The sequence below is a fragment of the Rhododendron vialii genome, chromosome 8a (genome assembly GCF_030253575.1).
Source record: "Rhododendron vialii isolate Sample 1 chromosome 8a, ASM3025357v1".
Lineage (NCBI taxonomy): Eukaryota > Viridiplantae > Streptophyta > Magnoliopsida > Ericales > Ericaceae > Rhododendron > Rhododendron vialii.
The window spans coordinates 8,851,569-8,867,812 of record NC_080564.1 but is presented as its reverse complement, the minus strand read 5'-3'; the positions used below and the strand labels follow the sequence as shown (position 1 = coordinate 8,867,812).

Below are 16,244 nucleotides of genomic sequence, written 5' to 3'. Positions count from 1 at the left end.
TGCCTTCTAGCAAGCTCCTCAACCTATTCCTAGCCTCCACAGAAAGGCTGCAGCATCTCAACCTAGGCTTTTGAGTAGAAGACTCGCCACAAACAGGAGAAGTGAAGGACACTGCGTACAATGGCAGTGAGGTGGTCACTTGTATTAAGTCGCATTGCTTCATTGACAAGTTCTATGGGACACTGATTTGGATCATCGTGACGGCTTAGCTCACGTCAAACCAATCTCACTACTTCCTCATTCAACATAACATCCCATATCCCATCACAAAGCAGGTTCAACCGACTGATGAGGGTCGAGAGATATAGAGTCGTCGGATACTGCAACTGGGTGGTGCCCAATCAGAAAACTGCCCCTCAATTCCGCAATTTCTGATCAGAGATAACCGACACGGGAATCTTAGTATAAGAATGACTAATACGTTGTACTACTCCCTCCGACGATCACGACGCCACAGGAAAGAACTCCGGCCAACCCCCCGTCAGCAATGTTGGATCGGCCCAAGCTGCCTTGGAACTTCCGAAGCACTGATTCATTTACAGATACCCAGAACTACTCGAAGAAAAAATCCGAGCACCAAACTGGGTTCCTATGTCAAAGACAATCCCCGTGCACTCTTTCCGGTCACTGTCAGGCCACCAGAGTAGCCACACGTGCGGCCAGCTGTAGGTCCGTGATGCGCACAACAGATCTAGGTTGGGTGCATGTGTCAAGCAACGGTTATATTGTCTGCAGTTTGCAGCAAATTGTTTTATTAGGCATCCCTTGCAGCGCCACTAAGAAGAAAATTGGAAGATATCCCTTTTCACCCTTCAAAATCTTGGATACTCTAGTATAGTAGAAAAAGGCATGCTTTACGCTCAAGTTAAGCTCATAACTTTCGTCATTGGTGTCCTTTTTCTTTCATTTTTTTTTTCGGACTACGAACTGCAATGCAAACCTAGGGTGTGTGCACCATCCCAGAAATGCCCCTTATTAATTCAAACAAACACAACAAAAAATCTAGAATGAAGAGATACAATGCTGCTGAAACATTACAGTATGCAAACTATCCGAGCATGGCAAATTATGAATTGGAAAAGGAAAAACCACATAAAATTAGTACACTTGTGATGTGTTCACTAGCTTTATTTTGTGCTCTAATTGCCAAGACAACCATAAGAATGGATGTAAGTCGTTTCGATTTCCTTTCAGATCCTTTCACAACAACTTCCTCGCCATTCATCATTCGTGTCTCAAGCAGAGGTGGAGACCGGCAGAAGCCCATTGTGCCTCAGCAATGCCTCTGGAGATGGTTCACGCCCTCGGAATTTCACAAAAACCTGGACAAATCACACAACAAAGTTAACTATATGGTGATTGTTTCCGAATGAGTTTTCCAGAAAACTGTTTTCTCAAAACATTTACCCATTGTTTTCATTTGGTTGTTACTCGAGACTTTTTTTTCTTCTACTTGTGCCATGCAGCATTTATCCCACTATTGAGGAAATATAAAAGGACCAAAATGCAAAATCATCGTGTCTAACCTCCAATGGTGCTTTTCCACCTCCAAGAGCAAGAATAGTTTCCCGGAATCTGTGCCCGGTTTCTCTGACAGCCTATACAAAGTATGAGAACTTGCTCTTTACACATCATTCATGAAATATACTTCCATTCCACAGAAATCCAGTCATCAAGAAACAAATGAATTGGATTTTACAGAAGATTCTTATGACTACAACAATCAGTCCTGGCAGAATTTATTGTCAATATGGCTTTTTCATTACACAAGTTCCGAACAAAGAAAAACTGTCAGGAAACTAGAGTCAGTAAAACCCTCTCTTTAACAGTTATAAGTTGCATATAAATGAACAGGATTTTGTTTGCAATAACATGATAAATAAAGGCAATTATGAACAACCATCGTACCTTCTCGTCATTTAATCCAGCATCCTCAAATGCTGAGAAAGCATCAGCAGACAACACCTCTGCCCACTGCAATGTGCATAAATGGTAAAAACATATAAAAAAGATAAAAGCCTCAACTCGATGCATATATCAACCAAAGGGAGGTCATCAGGTATAACATGTCAACCTCAGTAAGCAAGGAAAAAAGGAAAAGAAAAGAGAAAAAACCACAGCAAACAACAAATCAATGAGAAAAGTAAAAAATGAGACTAATGAAAGATAGTTTAACGAGAGAGAGAGAGAGACATGTACCTTGTAACTGTAGTACCCAGCAGCATATCCACCTGACAATAGAAACAGCAAACAACGGAGAGGAACAGTACGTTATGAAAGATCAAATGAATAAGGAAACAACATAAGCAGCTTGGAGGAAAAATAAGATGTATAGCTAACAGAACAAAATGAAATTCCTAGGAAGAGCAAACCTGCAAATATATGGCTAAAACTGCAAAGAAATCTGTCCTCTTGCAGTGGAGGGATCAATTGCGTTCGTTTACTAACTCTCTGATCAACATCATAGATTGATTCTGATCCACAAGGAACATACTTGCTATGCAACTCCAAATCAACACATGCAAATCTCAACTACAAAACCCAACAAAGTTTTATGAATCCCTTTGCTGTAAATTCTAGATGACAAGAAATAATAATTCCAGCCACATATCCAAGGACTGTTGATTTTGAAAGCATCTTCCAAACAAAGCAATGCATCTTAAAAAAGGATACTAATTTACGAGACTACAACAGAACCCAGGGTCAATTTCTGGATCCACCAACTGATGCATTGATAAGTAATTTTACTGAACAATTAATAAGCCTACCCCACAGTAAAAATGAGAACAGAAAGCATAATTAACAACTAAAGAATGAAGTTAGAACCTAAGCCATAGTTGTATACAAAGATATCTCAAACTCCAAACATATTTGCAAATCACGATTTTATGTGAGTAACGAATAACGTCTAGTGCCAAATCTGTTCACACTAGAAGCACTCCAGTTCTTTGAGAATGTACAAATTGCGGTTTGATAGGTAATTTTGTAGGATAGGAAGGTGGGAATTTAGAAGATACGACAGTAGGATAGAGGATTTACAAGATATAATTTATTACTGCCACCTTCCTTCAAGGGTATATCCATAGTTCCTCGTTACTACTAATTGGCGGGCGGGGTGTGAGAGGTAATTATGATTTAGTTTCCCATCTTTTCTTACTTTTTTGGTGGATTTCTTGCCCTCCTTTGTACTTCTTCTTTCTTGCTAATGACATCTCTTGCTGCAGATATTAAAAAAATACAAAAAGTAGTCTGTAGTGGATTCCAAGGCCTTTGAAAATTTAAGATCTCGAGTTATTGGAGAAGTTTAGAATGGTACATCCAGCAGTGATAAAAAATTTCCAAACATTAAAACTGCAATCTTGCATAATTATCTTCCCCGAGCAATCCAGTTCACTACTGCATGCTGATGTTACCATCAACACCACACTATGAATTTCCAATTGAAATCAGCACACCGTAGTCAAGATATTGGTATGACAGTAATAGCTAGTAAAGAGTTCTCAGACTGAAGTGCTGAGACATGAGTTCATAATAGGATAAATTATAATTAACCCCCTCAACTATGGCTCGTGAACACTTTACCCCCTTTAACTATTTTTTTTTACACTTAACCCCCTCTAACTTATAGAAATGTAGAATTGGCTAACTTCCGTAACAGAGAGGATGTGAGTTACCATTTAGCCCTTATTTAGCACAGCAAAACAGCCACACTAAAATCAAGGAAAACAGAGAAAAATTAAAATGAATGTCTCGAAGACCAACATCCCCCAAATCACAGCCATTTAATAATACACACTCAAAATCCAACTTCACACCCAGTCTCACAGAGGAACCCAAAATCTCTATCGCTCCCCCCCCCCCACCCCCCCCTTTCGTTTCTCTCTCTTTCTCTACATATATAGATGTATACACATGCATCTCCGATTCTCCGGCACCGAACTGCAGCAAGTTGATGACGGACAGAACCCATAGCAGACGACGTCGTTCTGAAGACATTCTGAACCCATGGCGGATGACGTCGTCACGGGCTTGACGGGGGCCTCGCGCTGGCCGGGGTAGACGAAGCAGGCGGCGAAGAGGTTCTCGCCGGAGGTGGCTGCAGTATGGTCCTCGAGGCGGATCTCGCAGCGGTCGCGGAAGCGGGCAGTCCAGATCTTGTCGGAGTGGAGCACTTGCCGCACTTGTAGCCGCCGGAGGTGGAGCGGGGCAGGATCTTGAAGAAGGAGATCTCTGTGACAGCAAAAGACGTAGAGAGAGAGAGAGAGAGAGAGAGAGAGAGAGAGAGAGAGAGAGAGAGAGAGAGAGAGAGAGAGAGCTGGTAGAAGATAACGATGATGTTGTATATGTATATATCTGGTGCAAAGGGTAATAAGGTCTCAAATTTCCAGATTTAGAGGTCATGTGACCTTTTCCATCCAAATTGTAACAGAATGGAAACGAAAGAAGCATTTCTATAAGTCAGAGGGGGTTAAATGTCCAAAAAATAGTTAAAGGGGGTAAAGTGTCTGCAAGACATAGTTTGAGGGGGTTAATTATAATTTACCCTTCATAATATCTATCCCAGCAAAGTATTATGCACTAATGACAGTTTACTTCAGGAGAATGGAATAAATTCTTCTTATCCAAAAAGGAAAAAGATGCAACACAATTAGAAGTACTGCACTAGAACAAAAGAGAAAGCAGAAGATTAAACTTGATTTAGCACAGTAGCTCCTAATTTTTACCTTGTGTAACTTGTTTCTATGATGAATTTGTAGGTTGTATACCATCATCCCATAGAGACAGGTAGATAAAACTTGTAAAACCAACATATGCTTAACAAAATTCAAACTCAACACTGATAATATGAACGAAGAATGCTACACCAGAAACACAATGCAGAAAAAAGATAAAAATAAAAAGAAGAAGCAACATGTTACCTGACGAAGACTTAGCGACCCAGCACGAAATGTTCGAGCTGCAAGGAGCTTCCTATATACGTCTTCAGGGAGAGTCTCTCCAGTTTCATAGTGCTTTGCTATGCTCATCAAAGTATCCCTACAGCAATTGGTAAGAAAATTTAGAAAAAAAGGATTCATACAAAACAGGGCTGGCCCTATACGTTTTGGGGCCCTAGGCAAATTTGAAATATGGGGCCCTTTTATGTTTTCCATATAGAAATTAAAAAATATCATTATAAGTCATTTGAAAAAAAGTACATATTTTTAAGCTAATCAAGTGTCTGAAAAAATTCAAAATACAATCTAAGCTACAACGGTGAGAAAATAAATTTAACAAAGTGTGGATGTGTTTTTATATAAGATTTTTGATATAGATAGATAAAACATAACATAACATAACCCATCTAGTCCCCAATCATTGGGGTTATGGGTAGATAGATAGATATAGATAGATATGAATGTATGTGTGTGTGTTTTGCTTGTTAATCAGACAATTAAAAAATTGTCATAGTGGCTAAGCCGATAAGGTACTTGCACAACATTTTCCATTTTGCTAAAGCTTGAAACCTAGCAGCCACAAATATTTTAGCACTATTAAGAAAAAAAATAGCTTTAAGATGTATCGAACTTGAACCACTCGCAGGAAAAGGCACACAATTAATCAACTGAACCAGAGCACGACATTGAAAATGAATTGACATAAGAAATATATAACAACTTTTTCATTTAAGTGGGGCCCTAATTTTGAGCCCAAAATTGAGGTCCTTAGGCGGCCAGGCCTGATACTATAGCCCACATTTTGAGATAGTCTGTTTAAGACCGGAGTAAGATAAGACATGACATCTAGGGAGGTAACATCTTTCTGTATGTTGCACGGTATTTTTTTTTGTGCTAAGACCTTGATAATACATCCTCCAGCCAAATGACAGCACCAATATTTTAAGATGAGAATGTAGTGAAGCAACATTACCTATGATAACACCAATTTTCCATGAATTGAGAGGGTAATTCAACAGCATCCCACTCTATGCCTCGTATACCAGCAACAAGACCCTCATCCTGCTTTGTCAGCATATGCTGCAGTGCATGACCAAACTCGTGGAAAACTGTCTCTACCTGCAAATAACATCAGCAATTGATCATTACAAAAAATAAAGTAATGGCTCACTACAGTACAAGGCATAAAGTTTTTAAGATCCTAGTCGGATTAAAAAGATGGAGATGTTTTAATAAGCCGATCAGAAAGATAGTTGTTTAACTTGTTTCATTCAACATATCAAATATCTTATCCGACCCCTTCAAATAAGTTGTGAATCATTCTAAAAGGAGCTTCATCATTTGACTCCAGCAAGTGCATTTTACTTGTCATTTATGTAATCATATATCGATATAGACATTGTGAAAATGGATAAGCAAAGATAAAATGACTAGTAAAATGTATTTAAATGTTAGCGCCGTGTAGAGATTGGAATCCAAATGGATTTGATTTTATGCAGGCTGACATAGCAAGGTAATGAATACTGGCTGTTCACAAAAGAAAAAAAAAAAAAAAAGAATACTGGCTGAAGGCATGCAATTAATGGAAGGCAATTTCCAGGATCCAGTATTCACATAGGATCCGGATCCATTCCATTTATCAAATAGGGCTGCCCAAGACCCGTTTCCTTCAATTTTATGGGGACAATTTTCAATATACCACTTCTAGCTTGCTGCAACCAACAAACTACAATTGCTAATCAAATAAACAGTGTCTACATTCAAACTAATATTCAGCACATGCAGCATAAAACTGTATATGATCCACATCACCTAGAGCAAAATTCAAGATTTGAAGACAATCAGGAGGTAGAAGATCAGCTTGAAGTGGCACCTGAATTGGTTGCTATAGTTTGACCACTACTAGTCAAAGAACCCCTGATTGGGACCTTTGACAAGACTTGTTCTAAACAGCTTGAGCTATTGCTCGCTGCTAGTCCAGGTGGAACAGGTCATTTCAGCATCTAGCTATTTTAGAAAATATCAGCAACTGGAGCTAAAAGATAGGTGTACCTCACGGAATGTCATCAGGCTTGGTTTGTCCCCCACTGGAGGCATTTGATTGCACACCATGTGAGCAATGGGCAACCTAGGAGAGGCACCATCTCGTGAAAATACACGACTACGAGCAACAACCTCATCCATCCATGCACCACCACGTTTTTCAGAGGGACGGGAAAATGGATCAAAGTAGAAGTATGCAATTGGACTGCCGGAAGAATCTTTCACGCTGTAGAATTTCACATCCTTGTTCCAAACCTAAAAAGTGGACTATCATAAAATCAGAACATGGACTAACATCTATATCACAAACCAGCAACCAAAATAAAGAAAGAAAGTGAAACATATTACCGAAGCTAAACCATCTGCTGGTTCAACAACAATCCCAAAAAGCATCTTTGCTAGGCTGAAAAGGCCATCCATAACTTTAGGCAATGAGAAATACGGGCGTAATTCTTCCTACATAACCAGAAAATCAGCAGTAACATTAAGAGCTCTTATATTCAAGGATGAAAAGCAGTACTGTGCATGCCTGATATTTAAGCAAATAAAGCTAAAAACTTAAACGCTAGTAACACATTATAGCCAAGGCCATCCACTAGCAGTTGTCCAACACGTCAATCACTCCAAAGAGTTACATGCTAAAACTGATAAACAAGAGTTGCTCACACAAGTAAGATTCAAAGTGACAACTGTACACACAGTTAAGATCCAAAGTAAACAGCTAGCAAGATATATTAGAAGAGAAACAGCAGCTTCAAAACTCATAAGGAACAAAGGCCATGCACAGAAAAGTAACACTGTTGGCATATGCTGGTCCAATGGCACATGTCAAAGTCAAAGCATATATCCAGTGACAACTTCAAAATGCCCAACATTACAAACTTGGAATACAGAAAAAAAAAATCCTTAAGTTACTAATGAACTATTGCCTTGACTGGAAAACTTCAAGCAGCTAGTTTGACGAGACAGTTGTTTACCTACACACAGTTAGAAGTAGGGATGATATTGGTTTAGTCAATTTTTTGCCGTTTTTTAAAATGAACCGAACCAGTCGGTTTAAGAAATTCAGGAACCGCTACCGACCGACAGGTAGCAAAAACCGTGTGCTTCGGTGTAGAAACTCATCGGTTTGGTTCGGTCAGTTACGTCGGTGTGGATGAGCTCTTTCACAGTTCTAGAGTAATCGTATGAGATGGGATGGGATCTTAACAAGATGAAAGAGTGCAATAAAACCAATACCAGTCACAACGCACACCACAGCACTGACCATCGCCATAGAAACCACAAACTGCGTTTTTTTTTTCCCAGAGCGGAGGTTCTGGGTTTCACATATTGCAGGCGGACTTTGTATCTAGGTGCTGTGTTGGATGTATATTTGTGTTTGTGTGTGTGTGTGTGAGAGAGAGAGAGAGAGAGAAGGCAGGTGAATGAGAAGATGAGAGATGGGTTTTCCGTTGACAGAGAGAACGAAGGTCGGGGAGGTGCAAAGGAAATAGGGTTTTTATGCTTTGATTTTACTAAGGATGGATTTCATATAGAAAAAACGGTTGAGATCTAATCCGAGTATAACACGTGAAAGTGCTAACATTGGTTTGGTTCGGTCCCATTCGGTGATTCTCCTCAACAAACCGAAACTGAACCAAAGTTTAATTTATTTATTTTTAAATCTGAAACTGAACCGAAGCAATGCTCTGTTAAAACCGACCGAATTTACTAAAAGACGAGCGGTCAGGTCGGTTGTCCGGTTAAATTTTTCATCCCCACTTAGAAGCATATTTGACATTTCCTAAACACAAGCACTTTTAAAGTTACTTCCTGAACCCTAGTTTTCAGATCATGCATTCAAAACACAACTTTGGCTTGAAGAAAAGACCTCAAAACGATTTTTGCTTAAATTCGTTAATTCTATTTCTCAGATATGGGCGGAAACTTTCTTCTCTTGTGGCTGATCTATATTGGCTCCCATAGTCGGATTCTTGGCTTGTCATTCTCACAAACAAATTATTATCCTTTTGACAATATTTGACAGGAATAGTGTGTTGGTGGCAGTGGCAGTGGCAGTGGTTGTATCACATGAAAATCTGGGAGTTTATATAATGGTGAGGACACTCCAATACGCACTAGCATGTACCTGGGTAGGAACAATTGCCCATTTCAAGTGTCATGCAGGAAATCATATTAATTGCACCTCTACTGGGATTCAAGAATAAATAGTGCTACATAAGTTTTGCTAAATAAGAGTCTGACATATAGGAATATATGATCATTCTACTTTACCCAGGACCATGATGCATTGCGTGACTGCATGTTCTCTTTTGCACTTCTTATGGTGGACTTTTCTTGTCGTCCAAATCTCTTGTACCTTTTCCCTTTCCCTTCAAAAATAGTTTTCCAATTGTTGTCACAAAAAGTAATTATGCAACCTAGGGTCAGTCAACAATTCCTACAATGGTAATAGAAGAAAGGAGCTCGGTGAGTGACCAAAACCACCCATGGTTCTTCTCTACGACAACGATTCCTTCTGCTACCTAATTTAAGAATCTCTATATAATAGTCATCTAGATACAAATTGAGCATGACAAATGTCAGCGTCCCTATGAACGCAGTATAGTATTTCATATCTTCCTCACTAGAAATTCACTAAATTCAAAGAACAAGGTCGTATATTCCAAAAGAATATGAGAGAGTAAGGGTTTCACTCAAGTTCTCACTCAGATCCTTGATTCCATAACATATTACATGTGCTTGAATTGAATTCAAAGCAAAATCAAGCAAACACAACAGTGACAATGAGAATAATAGCAGTGACAATAAAACAGTGACAACAACAACAAAATACTTTGGGCATTTGAGAGAGAGAGAGGACGGACCCATACCTCATTTATATCATATCTTGACTCACGAAGCCTCTCACTCCAGAAGTTGATGTCCCAATGGTTCAAATCATTTGCTTCTGGGGCAGCTTGAGTTTGGCAAAATTGTTTTATGTCCTCCATATCTAAGAATGATTAAGATAAGATCAGGTTCCAAAACTTTCTACCCAACAAATGAATATTTGTCGTTGGAGCAAACGAAACTCTCCTAGGAAATTCAATTTAACCCTTCAAGGATTTTAATTATGTCATGTAAAATGTAAAAGGAGTATCGTCATGAAATACTCCAGAAAATATACCTTGGACTGCAGCATTCCAAGAAGCACTTCGAAGCTTTTCTAGGAGCTCTTCAGCTTTGTCAACGGTTGCCATTTTCGTAGCCATGCTTACCTGATAATACTGCTGTCAGTCTACGACAAAGACGCATGCCTATCAAAATCATAAGTCATACCTCAGCATAATTCTCGTAGCCAAGAAGCTTAGCCTTTTCCAACCTAAGCTTCAAAATTTGGTCAATAATTGAGGTATTGTCTAGATCTCCACTAGAAGCACGGCTTACATAAGCACGATAGACTTCCTCACGCAGAGCTCGGTTTCGAGCATGTTGCATCACAGCCATGAAACTTGGAGCATCCAATGTAATCAACCACGGCCCATTTTCAGCTGTAGCATTTTCATGGCCCTGCATAACGGATAGACACATGAAGATATTATGGACAGAAATGCAGCCAAATGAAGCAGAGCAGTAAGAAGAAAATACGTATCTTAGGTATCAATTCCAAATACCTTCGATAAAGCTGTTTGTGCAGCCATTCCTAGAGCAGTCGCTGGCAGTCCTTCAACCTCTTGCTTATCTACAATTAATTTTTCAAATTTCTTTGTAGCATCCAAAACATTCTCCTCAAATTTTTGAGATAGTCTCGCCAACTCCTACAAATCAGTTCATAGTGAAAGGCAAGCAATGGGCAAACAAAAACAAAGCAGAGGAAGAAACAAATTCCCATAGTCAACAATTTTTAATTGGTCCAAGGAATTATTTCAATTCCAATAATATCCATCTCTAGAACTTTACCCCAAGATAAAAGAGATTTTCATTTCCCTTGGAAGAAGCAAAGAAAAAAGGGAGAGATATCCATATCCCCAGTGTTTGCTTCTGATTAGAATTGCAAATCAATAATGATTTGCTTCTGATTAGAATTCATTGTTCCTCAATGAGCAATGTTGAGGTTTCTTATAAATTTGGTATAATCTAACAAAACTCATAGGACCTCCCTTATCTTAAGAGGCTTTCCAGTTTCCACTCATGACATTAACATCACATAATTTGCACGGAGTTCATCCAAGGCCTCTAAGACTGACAACTTTCTTTGAAATATGACAAGTTGGGATAGACACGTATTTATTAGTGCAGCACAGTCATCAAGAAGGTAGGAGAAATGAGGATTTCTTTGCTGGGTCGGACGGACCATTCCTTTCTCAATCCAAAGAAAACACTCCCCACACTTCCAAATATGATCTTTGATGGATGACGCAAGCAGTTCAGTTGTGTCAGTATGTCGTATACTACCTTTGAGGGGAAAACCAGAGCATCACATGAACAAGGGAAAACTAGTCTCAAAGTACGATGGACACAGAGAACTCTCAAAATAGCACATGAAATGATGCAAATGTTTTCTCATTCATATTGATAAACATGAAACCATACCTGTTCAATTTTGTTAAATTGATCTCTTTTATCATCTTCAAGAGAGACGCCATTAAGGATCGCCTGTTTTATTTGTGCTGCGCATGTACACAGATCCATGAGATGTTAACTCACATATTCACTGAAGATTTTAAGCACAACTATGTGGGCCATAAATTCACTACTCAAGTATTCCATACATTAACACAATGCACAGGATTTATGTTGCAAGTGGTAAATTTCTTGCTTGACGAAGTAGCTTAAGATATTTTGACAAGAACATCTAAAGCAAAGATAGGAGAGCAAAGAGAGACGCCAGCATTCCAGATAATGTATAAGAGTAAAAAGCCATTTCTACCGCATATGCAGAAGTTTCTAGCACGAAAGAAAGGCTACAATAAAAGCATATGCAACAAGCAACAACCAGAAAACCATAAGGTACAGCCTTGCCCTTTTCTGGTTGGGCATTAGGACCCCTCTCAACTTCGACACTTATACTTCCGTTGACAAGTGAAGCAATCGTATACAAAAAACCCCAAACAAGGTGTCAAATCTATACACCAGGCCTATACAATCAATCAATAAACTTCACCAAAAAGAAGTTCCTGCCAAAACAACTGCAGCTTCACTGCACGAAAACAAGTTTTAAGACTATCTCAATAATTTTATTTTAGATGAGTACAACATACTCACATTCAACTATACGTTTCTGAGCTTCACTCAGTGCATCCCAGTTGGAAGACTCTTTGATATCTTTAAACGCATTGTAGAGGGGTTTACTTTGCCCCAATTTAAGCTCAAACTCAACTTTCTCCGGCTGCAAATATTTTATTTCAGAAAACTATTTATTAGAACAAGTACAAGAAGAATTCAACAGTAAGCACACTCTAAACTTAAGTCCAGAAGAAATGCATTCTCATCCAACAGCCACACTCACCTAAGAAGCAAGTCATAAAATAACAGCCAGCTCACCCTTATCCCAATAACTTCGAGTCAGCTAGATGAATTTCTTTTTTCCTTTTTGCCAGTCAAGGGCTATGTAACAAATTCATATCCTTTTGTATAACAATCTTCCCCTCCGCCTCGGATTCCATGAAAACCAGTCCTTATAGATTTTCTTTGTTGTTGCATCTACTAGTCTCAATTGTGACCTCAGTCTATTTGCCCTAAACTTATCCTTAAACAGGAGAATCAGTTTCATAACTGTTGAATTAAGTGTTGATGGAGGAAAAACAAAATAGTGGCACTCTTGTATGAATTTCCAGTCTAAGACCGTGCAATTACGGCAAGAAATCTTGATGCCTCATATGTATGGATGGATGGATGCATGTATGTGTGTGCGTACACACACACATACACCCACCCACCCACCCACATAAATATATATTCTATAGAAGAAAGTCTATGGTACATGCTTTAACTAATATTTTGCACTTAAGCAAAATAATTTGTGACTTACACTAATATTTCGGTAACTTAACAAAATGATCACTCATTCATAGCTAGCCTAATACGTAACCAGTACCAGTGGTAGACACAGGGTTCGTCCATAGCAGAAGCCTTAACCACATGTATTTCTACATCAACAACAAAAAGCACAATCCATACGTATATATTGCCACTTGCTAGGACTGAGGAACAAATAGATTGTGTGTATACAAGCAGCTTCCATTTAAATTTATGCACGCAACCAAAACATCATTGAAAACTTGAAATTTTAAGGGGGGGTTTCCAGACATGTGCAAAAATCTTAAGAATTTTTTATTATCCAAGGGGGTTAAGCTCCCCTCCATAGTCCATACCCTTATCCTCCATATCCCACCAAACTCAACTATTATGGCTCCATCTCGGACTAAAAAAAAAATCCAAACCGTTCATTTTGTAGCTCTTGCATTCTAGATTATGTGTGCTTAAAAATCATCGGGATTGAAAACTGATATCATTATGAACAAATCATTTAAAGTCAACGACTTAAGCTTGCTGTAAATGATTTTTCTTACAACTACTGATTTCCAGTCAAGCTGATTTTTTACACATGTTCATGAATGCGAGACCTACAAGATAAATGGTTTGGATCTTTTTTGTGGGCCCGGGATGGAGCCAAAATTGAGTTTGGTGGGTCATGGAGGATAAGGCTATAGAGGGGAGCTTAACCCCTTGCTAGGACCAATGCCATAAAACTTTTCCAAATTAACTTAAACAATTAGTATAATGAGTGAGAATATTTAGTGTTGAGTTGGATCCAAGGCACCCCGGCAACCCCTTGTATCCACCTCCCCTTGCCCACCTCTTACTAGTACCATAAAAATCTAAGTCAAGGGGGAGCCTAAAGAGGCAGTAAATTGACCGGCTTTCCAAGAGCTTAATTTCCCATTGACTCATATATTGGTCTAGCATTCCCGGCTGGCTAACAATGAAACCTAACAGCTTCCCGGAGGTAGCACCGAACACGCATTTGGTTGGATTGAGACGGAGCTCTTACTTCCTGAGTCTACTCATCTTATTCAAGTGGTCTTCCAATACCACAAAAAATCAAACCATAAAAGACTATAAATCAGCCAACCATAAAGATAGTAACTTCGAACAAAAAAGCGCGTATATATAACTACATTTATAATCAAAAGCAACAATTATTTTATGGTTACCTGAACTTCCTCAATGGCGGAACGGAGTTCAGGAGTATCTTTAACAGCCTTAAGATGATTAACAGCCCCCCAGACAACCGCCAACCGATCAGTGATCTTCTCCAACGGTTCAACCAGCTTCGGCCAAGTAGGCTCCACCGTCCTCTCCAACTCAACTAGTTCCCTCTCCTAACAAAAATCAAAGTTCAATACCAATCGACCGAAACATACCTACGTATCCAAACACGCATAAATTTAACAGAAACTTACGAGATTCTTCAGCAAGGCACGGATACCGGGGCGAACGTGATCGGCTTGGATCGCGTCGAAGGGCGGGAAATAGAAGTCGTTTAAGAGAGGACTGTCTGCGGCGGCCGTTGACATAGTCGGAGGATGAAAGAGGCGGAGGTCGGAGGAGGAGAGGTTGTTGACTTGCGGAGGGTTTGGAGGAGGAGAGTCAAGAGTGTGGGAGAAGGAAGATGACCAGAGGGGACGGGGACGGGGACGGGGACGGGGACGGGGACGTGACTTGTGGATATGTTAAAAAAAGGGAAATTTCCTGTAAAAATGCGGGCCACTATGTGAGGTGGGCTGGGCCTCCTGACTCATTCCTCTGTATCTCTCCTTGCTTTTGGGCCTACTGCTACGATCCAAACCGTTTACTTCTGCACAGATAGGGTATGTTTGAATTAAAAAGTCAAGTGATTTATTCTTTTAAAAAATGATATTAGCACTTCAAAAATTGATGCAAGTACTCCAAAAAAAGAAAGTGCTTTGGAATTACACTGATTTTGGAGTGTCAGCATCAATTTTTCAAGTGCCAATATTCTTTTCCATTCTTTTTTGTTTTTATTCATTTTTTTTTACATTTGTTTGTTTTGTGTTAAATTTTTGTGATTTATTGATTCGTCTTGTCGAGAAGAATCAGGAAAGTAGAAAAGTATGATCGAAACTCGTAATTTTTTTAATAAAGACAAAAATAAGTAAAAAAAGACTACTTATTTCACTTATTTTTGTCTTTTTAAAAAAAAATTATGAGTTTCGATCAAAATTTTATATTTTTCCTATTCCTCTCGCCGAGATGAATCAATAAGTTACAAAAAGTTTGACGCAAAACTAATAAATACGAATCTTTTTTAAATAAAAACAAAAAAATAAGTCACTATTTGACTTTTTAAGGCCAAATCTACCCAGAATAGGCAATTAACTACTACTACAAGTTTGCAAAAAAATGAGTATGATAGAGTATTGAGAGATATATGTTAATAAGTTACACTTTTTTCCGCGATAGTAGACTTTAGAATTGTTTTACCATTCATTTTCCCTATAAATTTACGTCGTGTTTACGTGTCCATTGATATTCAATCATATTAGTTTATTGAGTGCATGTAGTTTATTGCGCTTTCCATGAGGTGAACGATTCGGATTATGGCTGCAAGTCTGAGGTGTGTGTGAAAATTAAAAGTACGAAGGAGTATGAAGGAAATGGGTTATGGAGAGGAGCTTATCCGGAGAAAGATGGATGGGATGATTGAAGGATAGCGGGCCAAGCAAGCAACACGACGATGATAAAAAAAGAAGAAGCAAGCAACACGATAATATGAGTTAGTCTGGTTGGTTGATGTATATGCTCTCTACATAATTGACCGGTGTTCGATTCTTGAGAAAAAGTTTTTGCAAATTCTTTAGTCCCAGCATGAATAACCTACTTTTGGCGCGACTGGAGAAGAAATTAATTGAGTTGGTCCAAACATCCGTGACCGCCGAGAAAAAAAAGAAAAACATAACAGTACGAAATTCATGCGTAATTTGAGCTTAGCTTTTCCATTCCCGTTTTGCTAATTTGAGAATTAAAGAGCAATTTTGAAATATTTTCACAAGACTTTTTATAGTTTTCTTAAGGGAAAATTGTACATTAAACCCCAGAGTTTTGCCAATCTTCCAAATTAAATCCGGTAATTTCAGTTTGAACAAGTGAAACTGCATAGTTCCAATCGGGTCTCAATTGATACCCTTCCTTCACCTCCATTCCACAACCAAAGAAGCAGTTGCTATGGGTAGAAGTGATCGATATCACGAACCC

At 38.9% G+C, this 16,244-nt stretch overlaps 1 protein-coding gene and 1 long non-coding RNA gene across 2 annotated transcripts; one reads left to right on the top strand and one right to left on the bottom strand.

Moving 5' to 3' along the window:
• Positions 1–948: 948 nt before the first annotated feature.
• Positions 949–14,693, bottom strand: LOC131335637 (organellar oligopeptidase A, chloroplastic/mitochondrial-like). The gene is made up of 17 exons (XM_058371090.1): positions 14,432–14,693; positions 14,183–14,350; positions 12,231–12,354; positions 11,559–11,635; positions 10,640–10,783; positions 10,305–10,535; positions 10,153–10,243; positions 9,857–9,978; positions 7,329–7,436; positions 6,990–7,235; positions 5,911–6,056; positions 4,920–5,037; positions 2,373–2,532; positions 2,200–2,231; positions 1,909–1,974; positions 1,527–1,598; positions 949–1,322 (listed from the first exon to the last, which is right to left on the bottom strand). The coding sequence occupies exons 1-17, from the start codon at positions 14,543–14,545 to the stop codon at positions 1,236–1,238; spliced, it is 2,106 nt and encodes a 701-aa protein (XP_058227073.1). The 5' UTR covers positions 14,546–14,693; the 3' UTR covers positions 949–1,235.
• Positions 3,894–4,636, top strand: LOC131335641 (uncharacterized). Its single transcript, XR_009202571.1, has 2 exons — positions 3,894–4,247; positions 4,294–4,636. It is a non-coding gene; the product is annotated as an uncharacterized LOC131335641 (long non-coding RNA).
• Positions 14,694–16,244: the final 1,551 nt, after the last annotated feature.